At 34.8% G+C, this 24,986-nt stretch overlaps 3 protein-coding genes across 3 annotated transcripts; 1 reads left to right on the plus strand and 2 right to left on the minus strand.

The window, feature by feature from the left end:
- Positions 1–1,858: 1,858 nt before the first annotated feature.
- LOC143557941 (zinc finger A20 and AN1 domain-containing stress-associated protein 5-like) lies at positions 1,859–2,562 on the minus strand. Its single transcript, XM_077046893.1, has 2 exons — positions 2,444–2,562; positions 1,859–2,281 (listed from the first exon to the last, which is right to left on the minus strand). The coding sequence occupies exons 1-2, from the start codon at positions 2,560–2,562 to the stop codon at positions 1,900–1,902; spliced, it is 501 nt and encodes a 166-aa protein (XP_076903008.1). The 3' UTR covers positions 1,859–1,899.
- Positions 2,563–8,693: 6,131 nt separating this feature from the next.
- LOC143557942 (cytochrome c-type biogenesis protein CcmE homolog, mitochondrial-like) lies at positions 8,694–11,121 on the plus strand. Its single transcript, XM_077046894.1, has 2 exons — positions 8,694–9,154; positions 10,727–11,121. Exons 1-2 carry the CDS (start codon positions 8,694–8,696, stop codon positions 11,001–11,003), a joined length of 738 nt encoding a protein of 245 aa, XP_076903009.1. The 3' UTR covers positions 11,004–11,121.
- An 8,534-nt stretch (positions 11,122–19,655) lies between these two features.
- LOC143557944 (zinc finger protein WIP5-like) lies at positions 19,656–23,607 on the minus strand. The gene is made up of 2 exons (XM_077046895.1): positions 23,086–23,607; positions 19,656–20,108 (listed from the first exon to the last, which is right to left on the minus strand). Exons 1-2 carry the CDS (start codon positions 23,605–23,607, stop codon positions 19,659–19,661), a joined length of 972 nt encoding a protein of 323 aa, XP_076903010.1. The 3' UTR covers positions 19,656–19,658.
- Positions 23,608–24,986: the final 1,379 nt, after the last annotated feature.

Raw genomic sequence — 24,986 nt, forward strand, 5'->3', positions numbered from 1 at the left:
ATTGTTTAACAACTTCGCCCAATTCAACCTTCAACGCAGCCTGATCCACAACAAGATTGTGGATTTTGACGGAACTTTGGACATGTTAAGAACTGAGTTTAATATTCGTTATTTTTCTTTAAACATTATTCTTTGTTCATGTTTTTTTTTCTTTTATTGTCTTTAATTTAGCTTGAGCGTCTATTCTTTACCGCTTTGACTGTGAATCTAAACTCTTATGTTGTAATTGTTTATTAAATGATAAACAAGTTTGACATAATCTTATACATGTTCAATACCAAATATATTATACATTATGTTGTCCATATAGGTGACAAATTTACACCGTTAGTATATCAATCAACTATTACATCATTTCAACAAACATTTAAAAGAGATTTATTTAATTTATTTAAATAATACAAACCGAAATTTAAGAATTGCTACGTGACCGCATGTGATGTTCACATGGGCCACTACGTGTACTGAAATCCCACCCCATAATTTCCATCGAATATTACGATATTATTCGCTCTTTATTTACTTTTATTTTTTGCATGTATTTTATATCTTTTTCCATTTTCTTGTACCTGCCACCCTGGAAATGAAAGCGAAATAAAGAATAGAGAAAGTCACATAAATATGTCCATGTGAATTGTCTATATGTTGCAAGTTTAATCCTTGAGTTTTTAAAATAGCAAACTTAGTCCAAACATTTATATGTTTATGCGTTTATGATAGTGTTGCACGTTTAGTCCTCATGGCTTATCCTTTAGTTTTAATATAATTGATGTAAATGTGTTATTAACATGAGGATAACTGTGTCTTTCAATGTTGTGAGGATAACTGTGTCTTTTAATATTGAAACTCTGATAAGATAAACTTTTAAACTTTAGAACTCCTAACATCGACCTCATCACCTTCAATTCTGCACTAAACCGATAAACTTTCAAACTTTATAACTCCTAACACTGACCTCATTACCTTCAATTCTACACTAAACCTTTGAACTTTGCAATGATTGAAGGTGATGAAATCAACGTTAGGAGTATAACTCCTAATACTCCTAACATTGACCTCATCACCTTCAATTCTGCACTAAAGCAATAAACTTTCAAATTTTAAAACTCCTAACATCGACCTCGTCACCTTTAATTTTGTACTAGACTTTAATTCTGTACTAGTTCTGTATTAGGCCTTTGAATTATGCACTAAACCTTTGAATTCTACTTAAAAGGAAAACTTTCAAACTTTTGAACTCCTAACATCAACCCTATCACCTTTAATCCTGCACTAAACCTTTGAACTTTGCACTGGTTAAAGATGTTGAAATCGACTTTAGTTCCAGAGTAAAGGCATAATCACCGCCTCATGAATGGTACATTACGTCACTTTTCCATTAAAAACCAACAATAATTAACCGTGGTGACTAAATGTGTAACCAAATCTTTCAACTAAATTTGTTAATATTAAAATCTACGGACCAAATTTACAATATCATCAAACTATAGGTACTATTTAAGCACATTTCTCTAATGAATATAAAAATAACAAAGAAAGCACACCAAAATAGAAAATATTAAAAAAAAAAAAAAAGTGTCACTACCATCATTGATCAAATTGACAACAATACCCTTAACCGTTTTATCAATTTCCACAAATCATACCATTCATCCCCACCGGAAATTAAACCAAACCTAACAAACACTAGTCAAATACGTGACGTAAGCAACCTTTTTTTCCCTTGGCGCCATATTTAACCGCAACAAGAAGAAGATGATTGATTGATTAATTAATTAATTGATTGATTAACAGAAAGAGCATTTACTCATATTCGACCCGGATCGATTTATGTTTCTTCAGTCGGAATTAACATTTACTTATATCCGAACCGGATCGATTTATGTTTCTTCATTTTCTTCAAACCTTAAGTATCTTCGCAGCTCGAACCACCGGATTCTCACGAGCGATTGCTTCTCGTCCGGCAGCCTTGTAATCGTAGCTGCAGTCATGCCGATCGGAGTACCGGTGATCGGAGCAGAACATCTCGCCGCACCGGCACCGGAATCCGGTTAATCCGACCTTTTTCCGGCAGCCGGAGCACCGGTTAATCTCGCGCTTCTTCAGCTTGTTCGTATCGGATAACTCCGGCGACGATCTGAGCTCATCGGCGCCCGAGTTATTCGATGCGGTTGCCGGAGTCTTCGTATCGGATATCTCCGGCGACAATCTGAGCTCACCGGCACTGTAGTTTTTTGATGTGGTTGCCGGAATCTTTACATCGGAAAACTCCGGCGACGAACTGAGCTCATCGGCTCCGGGGTTTTTTGATGTGGTAGACGGAATTTCCGTATCGAAAAACTCCAGCGACGTATCAAAAAACTCCGGAGACGATCTGAGCTCATTGGCGCCGGAGTTTTTCGATGTGGTTGCCGGAATCTTCGTATCGGATATCTCTGGCGACGATCTGAGCTCATCAGCGCCGGAGATATTCGATGTGGTTGCCGAAATTGAAGGCGTGCGCAACGTTAATGTTTCGGGAACCTTGAGCTCCGTCTCCTCTTTGTCTCTATTTTGAGCCATATGAATACGAGCGTTGATTTTCTGGCGACCGGAAAGCGAAAGTGGCGTGTTTAGAGAGAGAGATAACAAGAGAACAAAAGGTGTGTATTTAGAGAGAGAATAATTGAGTAATAATAATATTACTAATAATAAAAAAAGGTTTGTGAAGAAGTGGTGGATAATGGTGGGGTGGGGGGGGGGAGGGGTAGTATTGGAACGCGTATCAAAGGTTATGATGATAAACATAATTAGTCTTCTGGTTCAATGACATGTTATTAGAGATGAGCAAATTTGGTATTGCTACCGATTGGTACGGGTATCAAAATCAGTATCGATTCGGTATCGACAAAGTTTTAAGTTTCGAGATTGGTATGATATTGGTACCGGTATTTTCTGAATTTTTACCTTCAATATCGGTACCATATCGATACGGTACCGAGTTCATCCCTACATACTACGATGATAGTCAAGGTTTGTGGCCTTAGAACATTTTCAGCCCGTTTTTTATATATATGTAAGTGAATTTTATAAATTATATTTTATAGTTATAAGTGGTTGCGAGTAGATGAAACAAAATATTACATGAGAATGTTAAATTTGACATTTTACTGTTCACACCGTAAAAATTTTTAATATTTTTTTAAAGTGGATTGAGAAAAAGTAATGATAAATGCATATAATTAAAAAAATATAATAAAAATAATAAATTTTAATGTAATTATATGATATGATAGAAAATGGGTTGAGAATGCTATTATGGACCGGGTTCGAAACGTGTATTCAGGGAGTTTTCTTGTACCGGTATAATGTTTATGGATGACTCAGGTCTAATCAGTATTAACGATTGTTATCTTGTTTTAGGGAGACGGACTCGAATACTGGGTTAGTTTCTAACGTAGTTAAAAAAAAAGTGATAATGGTGGAATGACGAGAAAGCCCATGTGAGTTGTGGCTTTTGGAGTGGGAAATGAGGGGATTTGGATCAGCAGTGACGTGGGAGATTGGAGACTATTGAGATATGTTCTACATTTAGCGGCCACCTGAGCCGGTCATGTGAACCACACACGTGGATTTGTTTAACAATTAATAATATAAATAGTATTTAAATAAAGCTCCCACTTTCATTATTGTTAATGTTGATTTAGAGCATTCCCATACCGTCCTCTATCCTCATCTCTATAATTACACTATATAACAACATATCTCTCTATAAAGTTTAATTAAATAGTATTTTTTTTATACTTTTATAATTACAATTTTCTCTCTCTACCCTATAATTTACAAAAAATCACTACATTTCCCCCAAATTTACAAAAAACCACTATCTTTTCTCTCTCCACCCTATAATTTACTCTCACAACCACTCATAACCCCACCCTATAATAGGCCTGTAAACGAACCGAACGTTCGGTGAACTATCGTGAACCGTTCGGCAGGAAGTTCGTTTATGGTCGTTTATTTAATAAACGAACGAATATGAACAAAAAATTTGTGTTCGTTTAATTAAACGAACGAACGTGAACACATGTTCCATTCGTTCATTTATGTTCATGAACGTTCGTTTATGTTCGTTTATTTCTGTTTATTTATGTTCATTTATGTATTAATATTAATAATTAATAGAAAATAATTAAATATTATCTGGATAGGTGATTTTCTTAAAGGTTTTATATTTGTTAATTTGTGTTCATTTAAGAGTTTTTTCATTTAAGTTCGTTTATATTTGTGTTCATTTACGTTTGTTCATACATGTTCGTTTATCTTTATTCAGTTATGTTAGTTTTGATTTTAAACAAGCGAACACAAATGTCCACTAAGAACATGAACATAAATATTTATTCGATTAAGTGTCAGTGTTTTTTTAAAGTTAAATGAACGAACACGAGCATGCCCTTGTTCGTGTTCATTCAATTCGTTTACAGGCTTTTATTATTCACATTGATGAATACATCGGTCTCAATCTCTAGGCTCTGCCGATTTTATTTGTGTTCGTGAACCGTTCGTGAACATATTAATTTCCTTAATGAACGAACACGAACATAAAATCTCGTTCGGTAAGTGTTCGTGAACCATTCGTGAACACATTATTTACTTAACGAACGAACATGAACAAGACCTTGTTCGTGTTCGTTCGGTTCGTTTACAGCCATACCCTATAATTTACAAATTCCCCTTTCAAAATTATAGGGGATGGGTTGAGAGTGCTCTTAGATAAGGGTAATGCATATAATTTCCATTTTCTTACAAACATCATTTTAGACCAGTAATGAGCCCGGTACGGTACCGATTATGAAAATCACAAAATTTTGGTACCGGCATCGGTACTGAAATGTTCGGTACGTACCGGGACGGTACATGTATTGAAGGTAAAAGTTTGGAAAATACCGGTACCGTACCAATCTCGAAACTCAAAACTTTGGTACCGATTTTGGTACCGGTCCGGAATTTGCTCATCCCTATTTTAGACTAGAGGTGCACAAATCGGTTTAAAACTCAAAACTGGTTTGGGTTGAAATCGGTTTAGTTTGGTTAACAAAATCAAAACTGGTTTATGATAGTTTCGGTTCGAGTTGAAACCGGTTTCTTGACCAAGTTACGATCGGTTTCGATTTGGATTTTGATCGGTTTTGGTTCGGGTTTTGACCGGTTTTTGCCGGTTTCGGTTCAGTTAACCGGTTTAGAACCAGTTTTGGTGGAGAAAATTACAAGCCGGTTCCGAACCTACGGTTTCAGTCGGTTCCAAACTGGTTTCTACATAATCGGTTTCAAACCGGTTCGGTTTCGGTTCAATTTTCGGGTTGGTTCGATTAACCGTTTATTTGCCCACCTATATTTTAGACGGTTGATAACTCTTGCAATATTTCTTAGTGTAATTTTTGAATGTTATGAGTTTTATGGCATTCCCAACAGGTCCTCGTGAGTGGGTTTCCATATAATATAGTGTAGTTGTACGTGGTCGTGAGTAGATGAGATAAAATTTTCTTTTTGTTTATGAGTAAATTTACATAAACATTGTCCACCATCTATAATTTTTTAATGTTTTTTTGAAAGTGGTTGTTAATAGAGGAGAGAAAACAACTAATGATAAAAGTATAAAAAATATTATTTAATTAAAAATGAAAGACAAAATATAGTGTTTTTTAATGTAATTATAGAGATGCAGATAGAAATGTTGTTGAGAATGCTCTTACTGTATCAACCAAAATGAGTTTATTTGTTAGTGATATCAAATGCATATATAGTAGTGTTTCTCTACATGATGTGTTAAGGCTTCGTGGTTTACAATGGCTAATAGCATGGATTTAGAAGTGACGAGTTACTTAACTCAACAAGGAAATAGGTGTATATGAAACTGCTAACTATATTCGAATTGAGTATGAAATTACACCAAAATGATCTCACACCCTTCATATACAAGTTTTTTCTCTCGGGCTTTCATGGCCATCATATTAGGTTTTTTTTTTTTTGGGTGGGGGGGGGGGGTGGGGGGGTATTTATGGGTACAAAAGGAATATCAACGATCCTTATTTCTAACCAAATGATGTTGACGCCTCTTCACCTATTGGTGTAGAAACTTTATTCATTCTTCATGTCAACGCCACATCACCATGGCAGCCCCTCTTCTTGTAACGAGATGTAAGAAGAAATGATCCATGATGGGTTAGGCTTCACAATAAGTTATCATACGTCTTCAATAAGTAAGATCGGATTAGTGCGTGTGTTATTCTATAGAAAATAAAAAAAAAGAAAACTAAAGTTAACAAGAATAATAACTTGCTCACTATATTATACAATATAAACAGTTTATGCTAGATGAGGTTTTATCACTAATATGATAAGGAAATATTTTGAGAGTTATGCGTATCTAATATATGTGTCACAAAGAATATTTTGATATTTAGTAGCTCATTTTTTAAGAAATGAAGTATTTATGAAAAAACTATACGGGTGAAGTATCAATATATTGAAAACCGGTTTTTAACTCATACCGGATTAAGCTAAATAACGGTACAACGTGTTGAACTGGGTTGTGACGGAAATTCAACCAGTTGAAAATATTACCTTGTAATTTGATATAAATGCCAATTCAACTCAAAAAATAACCCAAAAGTATCTGATTTCATAATAAAATATAATCCTAAAGTCAATTCATAATTAAAAAAATAACATAAAAGCAGTTGATCTAAAAAAATAATTTAAAAGTTTACTCATTTCAATTTAATCACTAGGCTAAAAGTAATTTTTAAATAATATTAGCCGCAAAATATCAAAAATCACTTGGGCTTAAAACCGGTTTCCTGGTTTAAACTGATATTTTAGGGGGGAAGAATACCGTCGGTTCGATGTTCTGACAAAACATTCAAAAATACCGAACTTAAAATACTGGCTTGATATGCAAAACCCGTTATTACCAATTCAACCGGTTTTCAAAACATTGTGAATTAATGTGAAACTCGATTAAAAGTTTGTTTAGAAATAAAGTAAATACGGACCACGTTTAAAGGATTCCAAAATACTTTTAATATACCCATGGATAAAACATTTTTAGTATACACAATCATAGAGTATATACATGAAAATTTAAAAGTACTTTATAGTAAAGAGATAAATACTTATCTCTTGTGGCAATATATTTTAAAAATGTCCCTTCTCATGATTTTATGCTAAAAAGTATTCAACCCCTAATCTTTTGATTAAATACTTTAAAGAGAGGAAATTATTAACATTTTATAATCAAAAGAAGATTTTGAGGCAAGATACCCAAATTCCCAAATCCCAATAGCCATGATATTACATTGAACTTCCATTATAATCCTAAACCTAAACCACTTGGAAAAAATTATATAAAAATTTATCCACGTATGTGAAAAGGGCCAGACCAATAATTAAGCCCAATAGGCCTTTTGCCTTTATGGTCTTACAATATCAATTACTTATTAGCCCATTCGTTGCGTCGGGTTTTTTTTTATCTAGATTTTATCAGTAAATAGAATAAGTATCAAGTAGACGGTGAAAAAAAAATCAAACCCAAAATAGGATCAAAAAAAAAAAAAAAAACAAACCCTGGAATCGAGTATAGGGAGGTTCAACCAAATTGATTAGTTTACCTTATAATTCCATATAAATGGAACTTCAACTTAAAAAATAACATCACACACGAATCAAACATCACAAATGAACAATTATCGAGTCAAATAGGAAGTTTGTACTTTGTATACCAACTTAATCAATTACAAAAGATGTAAAGAAACCAAGCTTGGATTTGCATGATACAAAATTGGTTGATTAGCAAACCGTCTTTTACTCGTTTCAAGTTTATCCCCTCGGTTAAAAGTCATTTTTAAAAAACATGGACAACAAAATATATCAAAAATCTTTTGGGTTTAAAACCGGTCTTTTTTTTTAAACAAGCGGTTCGCTGATCTAGCAAACTGTCCAAAAATACCATACTCTAAATACTTACCAAAATCCGGTATAATTGGTTCAACCAGCCGGTACATACTAGTTTCTAAAACATTGAATAATCGAGTTGAGGAGTTCACAGTGTTGCAAAAATCCCTACTATGCACCGGTTAGTCCTTGGTTAATCACTAGTCCCCGCTTCATCGATTAATTTAAGGCTAATCGGCCAATCAATCAGTCAATGGTCAAATCCGGCCAAATTCAGGATTAATCGAACTTTTCATCCTTTTCTGATGAGATTCTGGCAAATCTTGGCAGTTTCCAATGAAATTCCAGCCAAAATCAGCAGCTTCGCAAGATTCCAACAAACATCAACGGTTTTCGGCGAGATTCCAGCCAAAATATGTTTGTATGTGTATTTTCCTATATATAAAACTGAAAATTACATATAAAAATATGTGCGTACATATATAAAACTATATATAAAACTAAAAATTATATGTAAAAGTCCGATCAAATTAATTCCAATTAATATCAATTAAACTTGATTAATCGCTAATGCTCACCTAACCGCCCGACTAATGACTTTTACAGCACCGTCCAAACTTAAACTTAAATATACTTCAAGAAAACGATCGAGAAAATAAAAGAAAAGTCAATTCACGGAACCATTTTCATTTCATTTCTCTCCATCTCGATTCATCCACTTCTTAAACCCTAACGCAACCTCTCAATTCAATTCAATTCCAATGGCGTCTCGAACCACCACCAGATTCATTCAACGCCTCATCCGTACCACAAACCCTAACCCGAACCACCATCCACTCACACCAATCTCAATAAAACATCACATGTATCGAATCGGATCCACATCCACCCGCCCATTTTTCACCACCAGACGCCACCCGCCACGTCACCCCAAACCCGACATAGCCGCACGGGCCCGCCAAATGCAAACCAGACGCCTATGGACATACGCCGTATCCTTCAGCTGCATAGCGGGGTTCATTATCATAGTGCTGAACCAGTTTGAAGACCAGCTGGTGTTTTATGTCACGCCGAGTGATGCGTTGGCGAAGTACGTAGAGAATCCGAGTAAGAATAAGTTTCGGTTGGGCGGGTTGGTGTTGGAAGGGAGCGTGGCGCATCCGGCGGCATCGCATGAGATGGAGTTTGTGATCACGGATTTGATTACGGATATGTTGGTTAGGTATGGGTTTAGGGGTGTGTGTGGGACGGTTTGTGGCGGTTTTGGGTTAAGACCGGACCGGGAATGGAATTTGGGGGTTGTGTTTTTGAAACAGTTTGGTTTTGGGTTTTTTTGGTTTTTGCTGTTTGAGATTGAATAGTTTAGGATGAAAAGAACGGTGGCTGGAAATAATAAGTTTAGACCGAAAACCAGTTTAAACTTTCGGTTTTGGTTTAGGATTTTGCCATTTGAGATGGAATAGTTTAGGCCGAAAAGAACGTTGCCTGAACATAATAAATTTAGACCAAAAACCAATTTCGAAAACTTTCGGTTTTGGTTTTTCGGTTTTTGCCATTTGAGCTTGAGTATTTTAGGCTGAAAAGAACGTTGCCCGAACATAACAAATTTAAACCAAAAACCAATTTCGAAAACTTTCGGTTTTGGTTTTTCGGTTTTTGCCATTTGAGCTTGAGTATTTTAGGCCGAAAAGAGAGTTGGCCGAAAAGAATGAATTTAGACCAAAAACCAAAACTTCAGTTTTTTACGGTTTTTGCCATTTGAGCTTGAGTATTTTAGGCTGAAAAGAAAGTTGGCCGAAAATAATGAATCTAGACCAAAAACCAAAACTTCATTTTTTACGGTTTTTGCATTTGAGCTCGAGTATTTTAGGCCGAAAAGAAAGTTGGCCCAAAAGAGTGAATTTAGACCAAAAACCAAAACTGAAGTTTTTAACGGTTTTTGCCATTTGAGCTTTGAGTATTTTAGGCTGAAAAGAAAGTTGGCCGAAAAGAATGAATTTAAAACAAAAACCAAAACTTTAGTTTTTTACGGTTTTTGCCATTTGAGCTTGAGTATTTTAGGCTGAAAAGAAAGTTGGCCGAAAAGAATGAATTTAGACCAAAAACCAAAACTTCGGTTTTTTACGGTTTTTGCCATTTGAGCTTGAGTATTTTAGGCCGAAAAGAAAGTTGGCTTAAAATAATGAATTTAGACCAAAAAACAAAACTTCAGATTTTTACGGTTTTTGCCATTTGAGCTTGAGTATTTTAGGCTGAAAATAAAGTTGGCCGAAAATAATGGATTTAGACCAAAAACCAAAACTTCTGTGTTGGATTTTCGAAACCGTTCGGTTTTGATTTTTGCCATTTGAGCTCGAGTGTTTTAGGCCGAAAAGAAAGTTGGCCGAAAATAATGAATTTAGACCGAAAACCAAAACTTCGGTTTTTGGATTTTCGAAACCTTTCGGTTTTTGCCATTTGAGCTTGAATAGTTTAGGCAGAAAAGAAAGTTGGCCGAAAATAATGAATTTAGGTGTAACTAATTTGTTAACTAATAGACTATTATACATTTGGCCAAAAGTATTTGGGTTACATATATACTAAATTCTTATAGATTATTTAAAATAAAGTAAAAAAAAATCTATAAATTCAGTTCGGCTTGGTTTTTTGGGTTTTTATTACATACAAAACCAAAACCGAACCGTTAGTCCTGTTTTTACTAAAACATAAAACCAAACTGTCAGTTTTTTTCTGTTTGGATTTTTCTGTTTTTTCGGTTTCTGATTGGTTTTTTCGGTTTCTTGCGCACCCTTAGGTACGAAGGGCAGGTGCCGGATTTGTTTAGGGAGGGGCATTCGGTTGTGGTTGAGGGATTTGTGAAACCGATTACGGAACAAATTAAGAATGAGGCGAGTGAGAAGAGTGTGTCGGCGAAGGCGAGGAGTGTGGAGTGTTATTTTTCGGCGAGTGAGGTCTTGGCGAAGCATGACGAGAAGTATATGCCTGCGGAGGTGGCGAATGCGATTGAGAAGAATAAGAAGTTGCTTGCGGAAGAAGGTGTGGAGCAGAGTGAGGCGGTTCCGACTGCGTAAGGTATGTGCTGCAGTGTTGTTACTACTGGTTTTATATATTGATAGAGATATAGAGGGTTTTGGATTAGTTATTGTTGTAGATTTGATGAGGTTTACTGGCATTGGTTCGGGCATGGGTTATATGTCTGCGATTGGATTTTGTTTATTTGATCGAGCGGTTAAATAAGAAACATTTTTGAAAGTGTCTGATTAATATACTGTGGTTCGAGTTTGTATTGTTAACGTAAGTTAAAACATTTTTTAGAATGTTATTATTGTTATGATGTGATTTGTAATAAACTTATTAGTGTTTGAAATTTTCGAACGATGACATTTGGAAAACTTATTTGGATGACGACCGATGATTCTGCAATATCGTTGGTATTAGGAAATTAGCGTTTAGATGCTTTAATTATCCGCGATAGAAGGTTAGATCTAGCTAGAAAAGTAGGGATTTTGTGACCGCTTATCGGCACTGTAACCATACCAATCTCGACTGAAACCAAATGGTAACGGTACCAAGTACCAACATCTGTTTTCCATGATTTAGGTATTCGTATTTTGCAGTGCTAGGATCGGTATTTACCGGTAATACTGCATGTAGTATTGAATACATTATATGAAACCGGTGTAGGTCTTTTTTACAGTCAATTATTCTTAATACTTACCGTCTTCATTTGGTTTGTAATTTTCTATCGTATACAGTCTCATCTATAATCAGTTCTAAGTAGAGGTGCACAACCCGGGTATTTTCAGGAACCGAAACAGGGTAGGAACCCGTTCTGGGTGTGGTCAACAAAAGTCAAAACCGGGTCCGTGTAGGAACCGGTTCCGGGTTTAGTCGGGTATTTGACCAGGTTTTTTGGGTTTTTTTCGGGTAGGGTTGGGTTTGACCGGTTCCGGGTACAGCTTTGAGGAGAAATCCTGTACCAGGTCCTACCCGTGGGTAGGGTACGGGTAGGAACCGGTTTTGGGTAGAAACCTGTTACGGTTATAGTCGGGTATTTGACCAGGTTTTTTTCGGGTTTCGGGTAGGGTCGGGTTTTGACCGGTTCCGATTTCGGGTACAGCTTTGAGGAGAAATCCTATACCAGGTCCTACCCACGGGTAGGGTATAGGTAGGAACCGGACATTTTGTGCACCTTTAGTTCTAAGCTTCTTATAATGTTGCACTGCTCATCCCTAAATCAGTCTGCGTGTGTAAAATGTCGATGGTCCAGTCTCAATATGTCATCTTCATAGTTCTAGGAATGAGATCGGTATTGTTACCAGACCGAACTGGTATAATACTGCATAACACTAAAACTAAATTTGACCTCAACTCTCAATCGAAAAAAACTCTATCCATGATAACCGCTCGGTATTTGCAGATAGATACATGTATGGGCATTGAGTATATCAGTGCTTTATAGTTTTGGTACCACAGCTACGCAAGACACCGCGTTGGTCCTTTTCTTTTGTTTTAGTCGTACCGTTTTCTTTGCCGCATCTGCCTTAATTTAGGATTTGCAAAACTTGTATCTTTCATTAGAACAAATACAAATTTATGAGATATCAAGAGAACATTTTAATTACTCAGCAAATGTGTTAAGAATCAATGCAGATGAAGACACCATGAAAATGACTCACTTGAGTTGATGTCATGCTTCTTTTTGGTTGACGAATACGCTATGAAGATGACAGATTGAGGACAGATGATAGTATTATGTCGGATTGAGATTTAAGAATCGATGAAGTTGCCAGAAGTCAGAACTCTGAAGATGACCATGGGCGAAGTTTAGCGAGGGCCCGCCCCCCTTGTTTTTTGCGTAGCGGTGTAAATTTACCTGTTTTTGTCTGAATATTTTTATACTTATTGTAAATTTACCAATTTCCGACTTAAAATTTGACCCCTCCCCACCCCGCGCGGGGACTAACTCGTCCAAGCTTCGCCCCTGAAGATGACGTATTGAGATCTGAGAATCGATGAAGTTGACAGATTTTACACTCTTGGATTGATTTACAGATGAACAATGCGAGATCTTAGGAAACTTGGTACTAATTTACGGATGAGAATCCTATGACTACATAGTTCTGCTTACGACATCTTCATGGACTCAAATAAGAACTGTTCATCGCATTTTGGTCCCTACCGTGTAGCTTAGTTGGTTAAGGGGTTGTAAGACTTGGAACAATCTTCAACAATTTTGGTAATTATGGTTTTGTGATAACAACACATTTAAGTTGATTTGTTTACTCCGGATTTCGTTGGGTTTTTTTCTGGTTATCTGCCGAACCAGCACAAAACCAAATTTCTAGATGCTTGGTTGAATATCATAAAACTGATTACATTCTTATTATTATGAAAATTTTACTGAAACTTTTAAATATGGGGCATGAAAATATTAGAAATTGATATTACATAAAAAAAATAATAAACTTTTTTTCACCAGATAATGGCAATAGGTCCGAAAAAACAAACCATTTCTTCTAGTTGTGTTTTGGGCTATCGACAATTATATATTACCATTTGTGAGCCTAAAAATATTACTTAAAATATATGGGATATATATACGAAAATATATGACTATGTTTAGAAAAATTACGTGGGGCCGAACCCCTTCTCGCCCCTTCCTTCGTATTTGATTATTTATCATACGTTAAAGTGTCAAACTAGTAAAAATCAAGGTTGCAAAAGTGTTAGGCGCTCCCAGGGCGGTCGACTAGGGAGTTGTGAGTACTCAGTCTAGGGGGGGTGTACTCGAGGAGTACTCGGACATGGTATTTTATAAAGAAATTCATTTTTCGAAGATTATATATATATATGTAAAATATCAAAATTTTACTAAATATTCTACAAAACACAAACGAAAAATACAAAAACAATCAATAACACGTACATAATAGTTCACGAACATGTCTCAATAAATGAAAAACGTACCTCGATCGAACATAAATAAGAGGTTTGCGAGTTTAGAACTTCGAATCGGATGATAAGACTGGTGGTTGCGAGTTTAGAGCTGAAATTAGGTTGTGTCTTAGCGTGAAAAGGAAAAAAAGGAGTGGTGGGCTCTTATAGAAATTGAGTTTCTTTAATAAAAGTCAAAATTTTGTTGAGACCGAGTTAGACCGCCTAAGTCGAGTAGAGCCGTCTAGGTCCGAGTTGAACCGCTTAGGACCCAGTTGGACCGCCTAGGGCCGATTCCGAGTTTTTTAACTTGGAAAAGAAAAACGGTGCAGTGAAGACATAACTATATAAAGTCTTATAATATTGGGGCTAAAGGTATAACATATGCATATAATAAACTAAAGCCATTAAAGCATCGTTCAAATGCTCCTCACTTGGTCACCTTTATGCGCAAAATTTTCTTCACCAGCCATAAAAATAAAAGAACCATATACATATAATGTTACGTTTATTGTACCTTGTAATAAATTTGAGGTCTATTAAAAATTTTGTTGGTCTTTACACAAATGGTTGTTGGGTTTTGCTATATAATCATGGTCTTCTATTATAGTACATGAAATATGAATAATATGAACAGTACAAGTCCTTGATGCATGTATTCATCCATCTGTTTTCATCATGTAAATGCTCAAGGGTGAATACAGAACCAAGTGGGTATCCCTTTGTTTGGTAGATATATTAATGATTATAGACTTGGTTCCAAGGATGTAAACGAGCCGAGCCGCTCGTGATTTACTTGAGATCGGCTAGTTAAAACTCGGATCAAAGCCAGCTTAAACAAGTTCGAGCCCGAGCATGAGCTTTTATTGAAGCTTTTTACATTTTGAGCTCAAGCCAGCTCGCCAGCCTAAACGAGTTTTATATTTATATAACTTTTATTTAATAGATTTATATAATAACTATTATTATGTATAAGATTATGACAAAAACAATTAAGGTATGTATATATACTATAATGCATAAAATGTATAATTATAAATACATGTGTAAATGAATATGAAAATATGCAAATAAAATAATTATTTACCAAGTTGAGCTCAAGCTCGACTCGACTCACTTACACATCTATTTGATTCATCGGTATATACCGACTATTAGTGGAATTTAAGTTATCAATAGTGAGTTTGTGATCAGTAGCAAATTACACGCTATTAGTAGTACCCATACTACAACCACCAATCAACCATAGTAGTTAAGCCAATGTTGAAGGCGTTTTCGCCAACCCAAAAACGGCCAAATGACATACCTTTTTTTTATCATAAGTCGCGTCGTCTCAAAAAGTGTTGGTGATTGTTCTCTGACTGTATAATGAAGATTTAGGTTTGTATGGCATGTTTTCGAGTAAAAGTTCTCATATAAAAAATATATTCACATTCTTGGCTTATCTTACAATTATCCACTTAATGATTTCGAGAGTAGCATCGAAATACTTTTAACCATGAGTGATATACTGATATGTACATGATTCCAGAGAGATTATGCAATTTTAAAAATTTACATATATAAACAAACAAACGTAAATAAATAAATAATTAGATATGTATATTTATTTGTTTATGGTGTATTGGTTTTTGTTAATCACAACTATCAATTTTTGGTCATTGCCGGTGCCAACTGACAGCTCCATCTTTTAACGTATTTGTTCACAACGTTCCGTGATTAACAAAATCCTAACGGTGTTAGTTGCGGGTCATCGGAAAAACATTTTTAGCTAGAAAACTCATATTTTTTCAAAAAATTCAATATTTTCGTCCCAAACATTTTTGTAACCTTTGATCGGACCTTTAGGAACCTTTTTCTAGTAAAAGCTGAAACTATCGAGATCGACGTAACTTTAAAACCATTTCCGAAATTGGTTGGTGGTGCTCAAGTGGTGGCGGTTGGTTGGTGGTGAGTCAGTTGGTAATGGTGGCGGTTCAGGTGGTGTTCAGGACTTCAGGTTGAGCTTTCCATCAAAAAATGTGACTTTTCCGGCCAAAAACGTTTTTCCGGCTACCTGCAAGTAATGACATTAGGATACCGTTAGTCACGAATCGTTGGGAATAATTGAATATATGCGTTAAAAAATAGGACCGTCAGCAGCCAGTTCGTTAGTTTGAATCGGTAGCAAACAAAATATAATAGTTGCGATTAATAAAAACCAATATACTGTAGCTTTGTTTATTAAACAAACATATATAACGGAATCTAAGGTTCACTTCAATTACTAGCACATAATAAGGATGGTGATTGAACATGATGATTGTCATTCCCTTTCAAACCTTTGGTATGAATGTCCGTGGTCCATACTAAATAATATATTGATCTATCGTTGTCATAATATTAATAGATGTAGCAACATTATTCTGCTTGTCATAAGTAAGCGTCTCGTGTTCTTCAGCCCTAAGCCGACTTATATACTTATTCGTATCGTGTCGCACCCACTTAAAATCGTGTTGTGTTCCTATTGACCTGTTTTATTTTTATTTACGAGTAGGAGTAATATCTAATGATTTAGTAACAATTTAAACAATTAATTTTTCCGACTCGGTCATATGAAACATTTTTGTAATTTTTGTCATTGTTATTGTGTATTTATTTCTTATTCTCAATTAACAAATTTGGGTTTATAAATTTAGACTGAGCTTAATTAGAATAAGCAAGTGAGAATAGTTGGAGAAAGGACAATGCGTTAGAACTAATAAAATGAAATTGTTGGAAGTGGAGACAAATAAAAAGCGTTTAAAAGGGGTAATTTTCACCTCTTCCGCATAAACTATGAACATTTATATATATCAATCAATCAAACCTATCCAGTATTTCCCATCACAAATAGCCTAGGCTATCGTAAGTAGGGTCTAGGGAGGGTGGGATGTAGGCACACCTTACCTCTATCCCTAAAGATAGAGAGGTTGCTTCCGGCGAGACCCCCAACTCAAAAGTAAATAGATATACAGATAATATATATATATATATATATATATATATATATATATATATACACACACAATCAACTACAGTACTATGATATTAGTCTGTTTAATTCAACATTTCACTATAGGTAAACTAAAAACACAACACACGGTAGAATTTAGTAAATAATAATAAGTAGAAAATAATAATTCTAAAAGTAGAATTAATAGTAAGAACGATAGTAATACTAACAACGACCACAACACCCACCACAATAGCAATAGCAATAGCAATAGCAAAAGGGATAGTAGTAATAATAATAGCCCGTCATTCTAAAGGTTTTTAACCTTAATTTTACGTCTCCAAGAACTCTTATCCTCAACCATGTCCTCAGAGAGGTGCAACTCTAGCAAATCACGCCTACTCCTCTCATCCCAAGTCAATTTGGGTCTACCTCTACCCCTCCTCCCCTCTATAATAAGGCTTTCCACTGATCTAAAATAAGATTGTTAGAAATGGGGACATAGTTTTCACCCTTCCCGCCTAACCTATTGAGACGATGCATCATTGGGATACGCCAATAAAAAAACAAAATTTGCATTCAGGCTATGCGGGCAATGAATCGATGATATGATGATGAGTCATCGGTAATGGGTATCCTTCTTCTACGGGTATAAACAAGCCAAGTCGCCGAGCTCGACTAGGCTCAAGCTCGGATTGTTTTGACTTACGAGAGTTTGAGCTCTCGAGCTCTTTTTCCTAAAGCTCGATTTCGGCTTGTGAGTTGTTTTACCAAACACTGGCATGATTCGCTTATTATTATTAACTAATTTATATGTGTTTTAATTATTATTTTTAAATATTTTGGGAAAAACATGAAACGAACCTAAGCTTGGCTCAAGCTCATGTAGTATCTTAAACGAGCCAAAGCTCGGCTAGAGATTGGATTTGCAATGTGAAATTAATTCATAATAGTTTAAAAGAGGCAAAACTTAAATATACACAAGACTCGTCAAGGCTCAACGAGCCTAACCAAACTTCCCATACAGGGCTATAGATTAGGCTCGATAACTAAATGACATTTATTTAAGCCTCTACCTTGGCTTGTTTCAAGTTTTTTTCGATCCGATTTTAAGTAGCTCGTGAACAGTTTAGCTCTCCTTGAGCCAGGTGTCTAGATGCCTACGGTGAGACTGACTAGTTAATGAACCCCCATTATTTATAAATTAGTGGTATCTAATGATTAATCGATTGAACTAATTACACGAGCTTATCGAATGACTATATATTATATATGAAACGGACAAAACCCTAGAGTTTCATAATTATGTCGTTCAACCACAGATCATACAACATGGGCAGTAGTTGCATATCAAAAATCAAAGAAAAACCATAACAAGAAGAAATAGATATTTTGCCACTTTTCTTACAACCAATTTGTGAATCATAAATTCATAATATAATGTAATTTTCATGACACATTTACTACTTATGTGTCTTTTATAAACATCGTATTTATTATACTTGGGAATAAATCAAGATTGAATCTATTAATTTACCAGACACTTTACTACTTATGTTTCTTTTATTACATGTTTTAGTATCAATTTTATTTAGGTATGCTATTAATTAATGCCAAATAATCAAAACTAGGTTGTTAACCGGAATGTTACGCCGGGGCACACTGGGCAGTTCTGTGTTGGTTACATCCGGGTGTCGTTCACTTAAGTTGACGCGAATTCGGTTGGTATCGGCAACGTTCTTTATGGTATCAAAAGTAAACTAAAAAATTAATTCCTCATACTAACGTATTTAAAACAAATTAAAAAACGAAACATCAAAACACCTTATTTTTTCATTGCTTGATTTAGTATGAAGTCTATAGATACAAAAATCTACTTCTATTTAAAAAAAAAACAAAAAAAATGGCTTCAATAAGGCTCGAACTCGGGACTTGCAAGTTACAACAACAATAAAACTTCCAATAACCCAACAAAACTATCACACCAACTTCTATTTTGCTTAAAGCTTGCAATAACACAACAAATGTTGAATATTAAAAAAAAAATGAAATTAGTGGCCTGATAGGACCTCCATAAATATACTGTAGCTAAGTTTTCCATTTATATATAGTATAATATTAATTTGACTCAAAATAAACATATATATGTTTGTTTTGAACTGCATTTTCTCTAAATGTTCACTGTAAATCCAGTCGACCCGCCTACTTAGTTATCATCACTTGACTAGATTTTTCAGGTCACACCACATGGCAACATCTCGTCAAGAAACCCGGAGTTTTCAGAAAAAAGTCGTCGAACCAACGGGATCTTTTAGATGTTCCGACGAGACTTTTTGACTTCTACCAAAATTCTTGACACGTGGCATAATCTTGTTGGTTGATCTAAAATCTCGCCGAGTGATGATTATTAGGGAGGCAGATCGACTAGATATTGGGTGGACATTTTTGAAAAAAAGCTGGTAAAATAGATATTTTGTTTACTTTGACTGGTAAAATACATTTTGATCATTTTCCCATTAATTAGTTCATATAATTCCCATACAAGAAGAATTCGTGCATTTTCGGTATAATTTATAAGTACTAGCTAGTACAGTCTTCTAAGTGAAGTCTTGTAACATGAATCAGAAATTAAATAGACCTCTTCACATATGTTTCTAGCATGCATCTACAACATTAAGATCTAGTACAATGTACCTATGTAGTATGTACTAATAACTTAATTGTACTAGAATATTATTGAATGAGGATATTACAGAACTTGCTCAGTTAGAAGTCTCATGAAATCATAAACAAGTACATTAATATTATTACAACCTTAGCAAGATTCATTTTCTTGATGATCAATCTCAGAATTAGCAGCTTCTTCTTCTATATCAAAACAAGATTCATCATCAATCCCATAAACTGCATGACCATTTCCAAATGCTTTTATGTGATCTTTCAAAGACCTTTTGTGCTTAAAATCCGATCCGCAGCTACAATACCAAAGTTTCCCACAATTCTTTTCGTGGGTTCGCCAGTCGCCTCTAACTGCAAAGGCCTTACCGCACTTGCGGCACATAAATGGCTTGATCCCATGTTTTCTTTTGTAATGTGTCTGTAGGGTTCGGAAATCTTTGAGCGGTTTAGCCTTCGGGTGGTCGATGTTGTTATGGCACCTTGGTGCACAGCAGTAGCATGGTAGTCTTAGCATGGCTGTTGGTTGTATTCCCCTTAGGGATTCAGGACCTCTTCTATATTGAGACCCATGCCCCCACATATGCATCTGTGTTTGGACAATTTTATGCAATTAGTAGAGCATGCATTAGGAGGCTTATTCAATGTGTTGTTGGAACTAATAAATTAATTTATATATTCATAATGATGCTAATGCATAGCGCTGATTTATTTTAAGAACCACTTTGAGTTTTAAAAACTCGAAAAAATACAACGTAACAATTTTTTTTTTGAATTTTTTTTACATATATGTAATGTACGTAGGTTACACGTACGTAGAAAAATTGGCAACATTTTTTACACACCGAGTCGACTTTTTACATAGGTATAACAGATGTTTAAATTAGTATAATCACTGTGCATCTTTATTCTCTCTCATACTTAATTTTTTAATCATATTTAATCTCAACCACATAATTTAGCATATTTAATTAAATGTGTTGTTAAGAATGAGATTTTTAAAGTTTTTAAAACTCAACCAAGTTCTCAAATTATCTCTCTCCTAATGTATATATGCAAAAATGTTAAAGTTGGTTAAAGTTGCACATATGCAAAAATGTATCTATAATGTTAAAATTATAACTCGCGACGAACTAATTACTTCGTGTCCGAGTTCCAAACAATTCAAAATGCAACATGAGCATGAACATCTACGTTCCGACTTGAAAAGGAGTGTTAATTACAATTAATTACTAGTTCTTTATAGGAGTTAATTAGTTTTGTTTAGCCCACACATGCCCAAGTTAAGTTTATCTGGGGTTTCTAGGTTCTAGCTTCCTATATATTGAGGGTACCCCTCCATTGTAATCACAATTATCAGGTGGTGTGGTAGTAAAGTACGTCTCGCCTCTATCCTAGAGATGAAATGTTCAAATCTTGCAAGTCGCAGGTATTTATGGATTATATGAGAACTTAGAAGCAGGTTAGTTTTACCGTTAAAAATAGTATATAAATAGTATATTGAATGGAGTCTCTTATACATAAACAAACATTAAACTGCAAAAGATTGATGGTGGATGCTTTTTATGTATAAACATAATATATATGCTAGATGCATGTTGCATGAAATCTTTGTCAAATAAATTAGGGTGTAATACAAAAGAAAAGATGCTTGAACATGACTTTAAAATTAAAAGGTTTCGGGTATGTTTGGTGGAAAGCTTTTAGGAACTTCTAGCTTCAATTTTTTTAAAAAAAGCTCATATTTAATAAAAGACATTGTTTGGTCGAAGGAGTTTGAAGCTTTTAAGCTTGAAGAAAAAACTTGAAGCTCATATTAGTAGCGTTTAGAAAAAGATACAACCTTTTAGTATTTAAAATTACTTAAATAGCCACCAAGATATATACATTTAACATTATGTTTTTTTAGTTATGTCCATTTGGTCATTTTATACATTTTTTTAAAGCTCCAAACTCTATAAAACACCAAAATATAGCTAAAAATCTACAACTGTCAGCTTTCAGCCAGCATCTTTCAGCCACCAGGCACCGGCTAGTTTTGCCAAACATACCTTCTTAATAAGCTTTAACTTTGTGATTTTATGACCCTCTTCTTAATGGTAATATCTAGATGATTATGAGGTATATACATATATTTTGCCCCATATATCCTTCCAAAAGTCAAACAATGTTCAAGATATAAACTTTTTAAAATTGAATTGAACAATGAACTACCACATTGTCCTTCCCTTTTGGCATTGTTATAATCCTGTAGAGCCCTCTTAGATCTGTTAGGTTCTCCAAATTAACCTCCCCTACTGTAGACATAGTACTTCAAAAACAAGCAAAAGAAGACAAAATGTGCATGAACACATTAAAAAAGCAGTATAGAAAGGACCAAAGGATGTTCATAATATGATCTCCTAAATTTTTGAAGAATTGAACCCAAAATTCTACACAAAGTCTGAAGGATATAATCTTGATTTCGCGCGTTAACAGGGGTTAATATGAACAACCGAGAAATATAAGGGGTGAATCAAATAATGATTTAAAAGTTAAAAATTAGATAATAAATTAAATGATTAATTTATTGCTAGGAGATAATTGCTAGAGTTAGATATAAAGTATAAAGTTTATTTTATTATCTGTTTTGAGTGTTATTAGGAATTAGAGTTGGAGTAGAAAACAACGTAATAATATTGAAAAAGCTACGGTAAGTTTTCACAAAAATATCGGTGGTGTTGCTGTTGCTCGATCCATTAAAATCCAACAAGATTGATCAGAAAAGTTTTTCTTTTTGTTTATTATTGTTCTTGTTTGGACATGAATATCATAAATGCATTTGGGGGGATTAGATGTGGCTCAATGGTAGAGCACCCACTCTACTAGTGAGTGGTAGGGGGTTCAAACCTCACTATCACCAATTTATATGGAAGATATGAGGGATGACCCTGGCTTGCCAGGGTTCGATTCCTTATCTCACCCGGTTTTACCGGCTCCTCGCTGTCGTGCCGTTTGGCGGACATAAGGGTCGGGTTTTATCTAGGGAATCCTTCAATAGGTGGACCGCTAGGGTCTCCGTCCGTCCGGACTCGTGACCGGCTTGGGCTACCTTTAGCCAATAGGGGCCGCGTACGAAATACCCGGCGTTACTTAGTTGGTCGTTAAAAAAAAAGCATCTGGGGTGGATCAGAGATGAAGAATAGAACAATGAAAAGGTTGCAGTGTTATGTTTGACACAATTGCCAATGTTTTTAGGGAAGAAGAAAGAAACCAGAATTCAAGGAACAAAAAGTATGATACTTGTCTTGTTAAATCAGATATAAAGTTGATTTCTTTTTCCATATGGAAGCAGTACTGCTGACCAGTCTTGGATCATAGCAGTGGAACACCACAAATTATGCAGTCTTTAAAGGAAATTTATAAAGATTTGTTAAGACTGCAAGTAATCAAGATCTGAAAGGCTAAGGAGAAAAAAAAACTAACCCTAATAGACAGTGATGAAAATTGGCAAGAAAAGAAATTAACAATTAAGGAAGAAAATATGTGTTCCCTTCACTTTTCAAACTTAAAAAGTTAATTTATACATGCCCGTTGTTATTGTATCTGTTGAAGGTTTTGAAGCAAAGAGGGCAAGAGAACTGAGTTGGGCCAATCAAAATCTGAGATGGAGTAGGGATCCAGTACTGACCCTTGTTTAGTGTTGTTGCAAGATACCCATTACTATTTACACCTTCTTCTACCACTTCTTTATGATCCGTTTCAATATCATTATGTGTATTGTTGGGAAGTCTTGAAATCAGATCAACTTCATAAAGGTTGTGGCTTGGGAGGCCAAGATGTAAGGTGACAGTCACAGTTTCTTGACCATCACATAGCTTGCTATTATTAATGGGGTCAATTTCCATGTACTGAGGGTTTTGTTGATGTTCTTGTGTTGTTGATGGGATTAAACTTAAGAGAGGAAGAGCTTCTATGTGAGGAGGAGATGGAGGTGAAGGTTCATAGTAAGAAGATGATGAAGAAGAAGGCATAAGATATTGTTTATTGAGATTGAACCATGATCCATTGTAGTATGTGGAGAAAGGGTGATGATGATCACTACTCATGATCTAAAAGCTAAGAAACTATAAGATCAAGTGTGGTAGCTTGATAGGTTAATTATGCAGAAAGTGATCACATGTATATATGTTAATATGTATGAGAGAGAGAGAGAGAGAGAGAGAGAGAGAGAAGAGTAAAGATGACCAAAAAGGTGAAAATTCAAGAGACTGTACATGCATACCAATGGAGTTTTGTTCTTTAAGGTCCCAACATTAATTCTCACTCTCACTCACTCACTCTCACTCTCTCTCTCTCTTCTCTCTCTCTCTCTCTCTCTCTATATATATATATATATATATATATATAAAAGACTCTTGTTAACTATATTATTATATTATCTCTAGCTACCATGTTTCTATCATGTTTAGTCACACCACATAGAGAGAGCTATTATATCTTGTCTCCCTATATTTTTTCCCTCTAGTCTAAAAAGGGATCCATCTTTATAACACACATTATTAGCATTGGATATTATATAAGCTTCATTAATTTGTTGTAGTAGTGTTAAAAATATAAGTTGAACCCGTTGTTTGTACCTAGTAGAGAAAAGCGCCTTATTATATACCGATAGTTATATATTGGAACTTCAACTCTTATTAGAGAAACCAACTTCTAAAGACGATATAAAGTTATAAACTAAGGGTGGTGGGTTTGGTCTCGGTATGACGCTAGCTAGGAGAAAGGAAAAGAGAAAGTGATGTGACACAAGTGGTAACAAAAAAGGAAAAAGGGAAGCGGGAGGGAGGCTCATGAAGGAGGGTGAAGCAGCACTTCAAAAGGATCGAAAACACTGTCCCATCTCCTTTAAGACCGCTTAAAAATTTAAATATATTGACATAATATTTGTATAATAATTTTATTTGCATATATCTTTTTATTTCTTATAACTTTGTGTTTTGTAATTAAACAGTGTATATACATATAAAACCAAAAAGATCGACAAGTTCATGAAATTAGGGTTGATAGTTGTCTCCCATTATAATATAGTATCCTCCAAAATACACCAAATGAGGGACAGTGTGAGCATGTGTGTGTGTCTATATATATATATATATATATATATAGGGTAACGTTAAAATGGAAACTCATTTGAGTCGTGAAAACCCGCAAAAATCCTATGTAACATCGTTTTTTTTTGTTATATGTAATATATGTTGTAACATTTAATACAAAACATCGGAAAAAAAAAATGTTTTGCTATTTTTTAACATTTTTTTACTAATTTTTATATATGTTTCCAGGAGAGAGAAAATGTTATATTTATATTTACATTTTTTATTCACTTTAATTGTGAACCACAAGATTTAAACATTAATTAAAAACATGTGGTTGAGAATGAGTTTCTAGAGTTTTCACAACTCAAGTGGGTTTTCATTTTATACTT

Source organism: Bidens hawaiensis, unplaced genomic scaffold (assembly GCF_021521415.1).
Source record: "Bidens hawaiensis isolate Kalapana, Puna unplaced genomic scaffold, B.hawaiensis_p1.1 tig00019292_1, whole genome shotgun sequence".
Lineage (NCBI taxonomy): Eukaryota > Viridiplantae > Streptophyta > Magnoliopsida > Asterales > Asteraceae > Bidens > Bidens hawaiensis.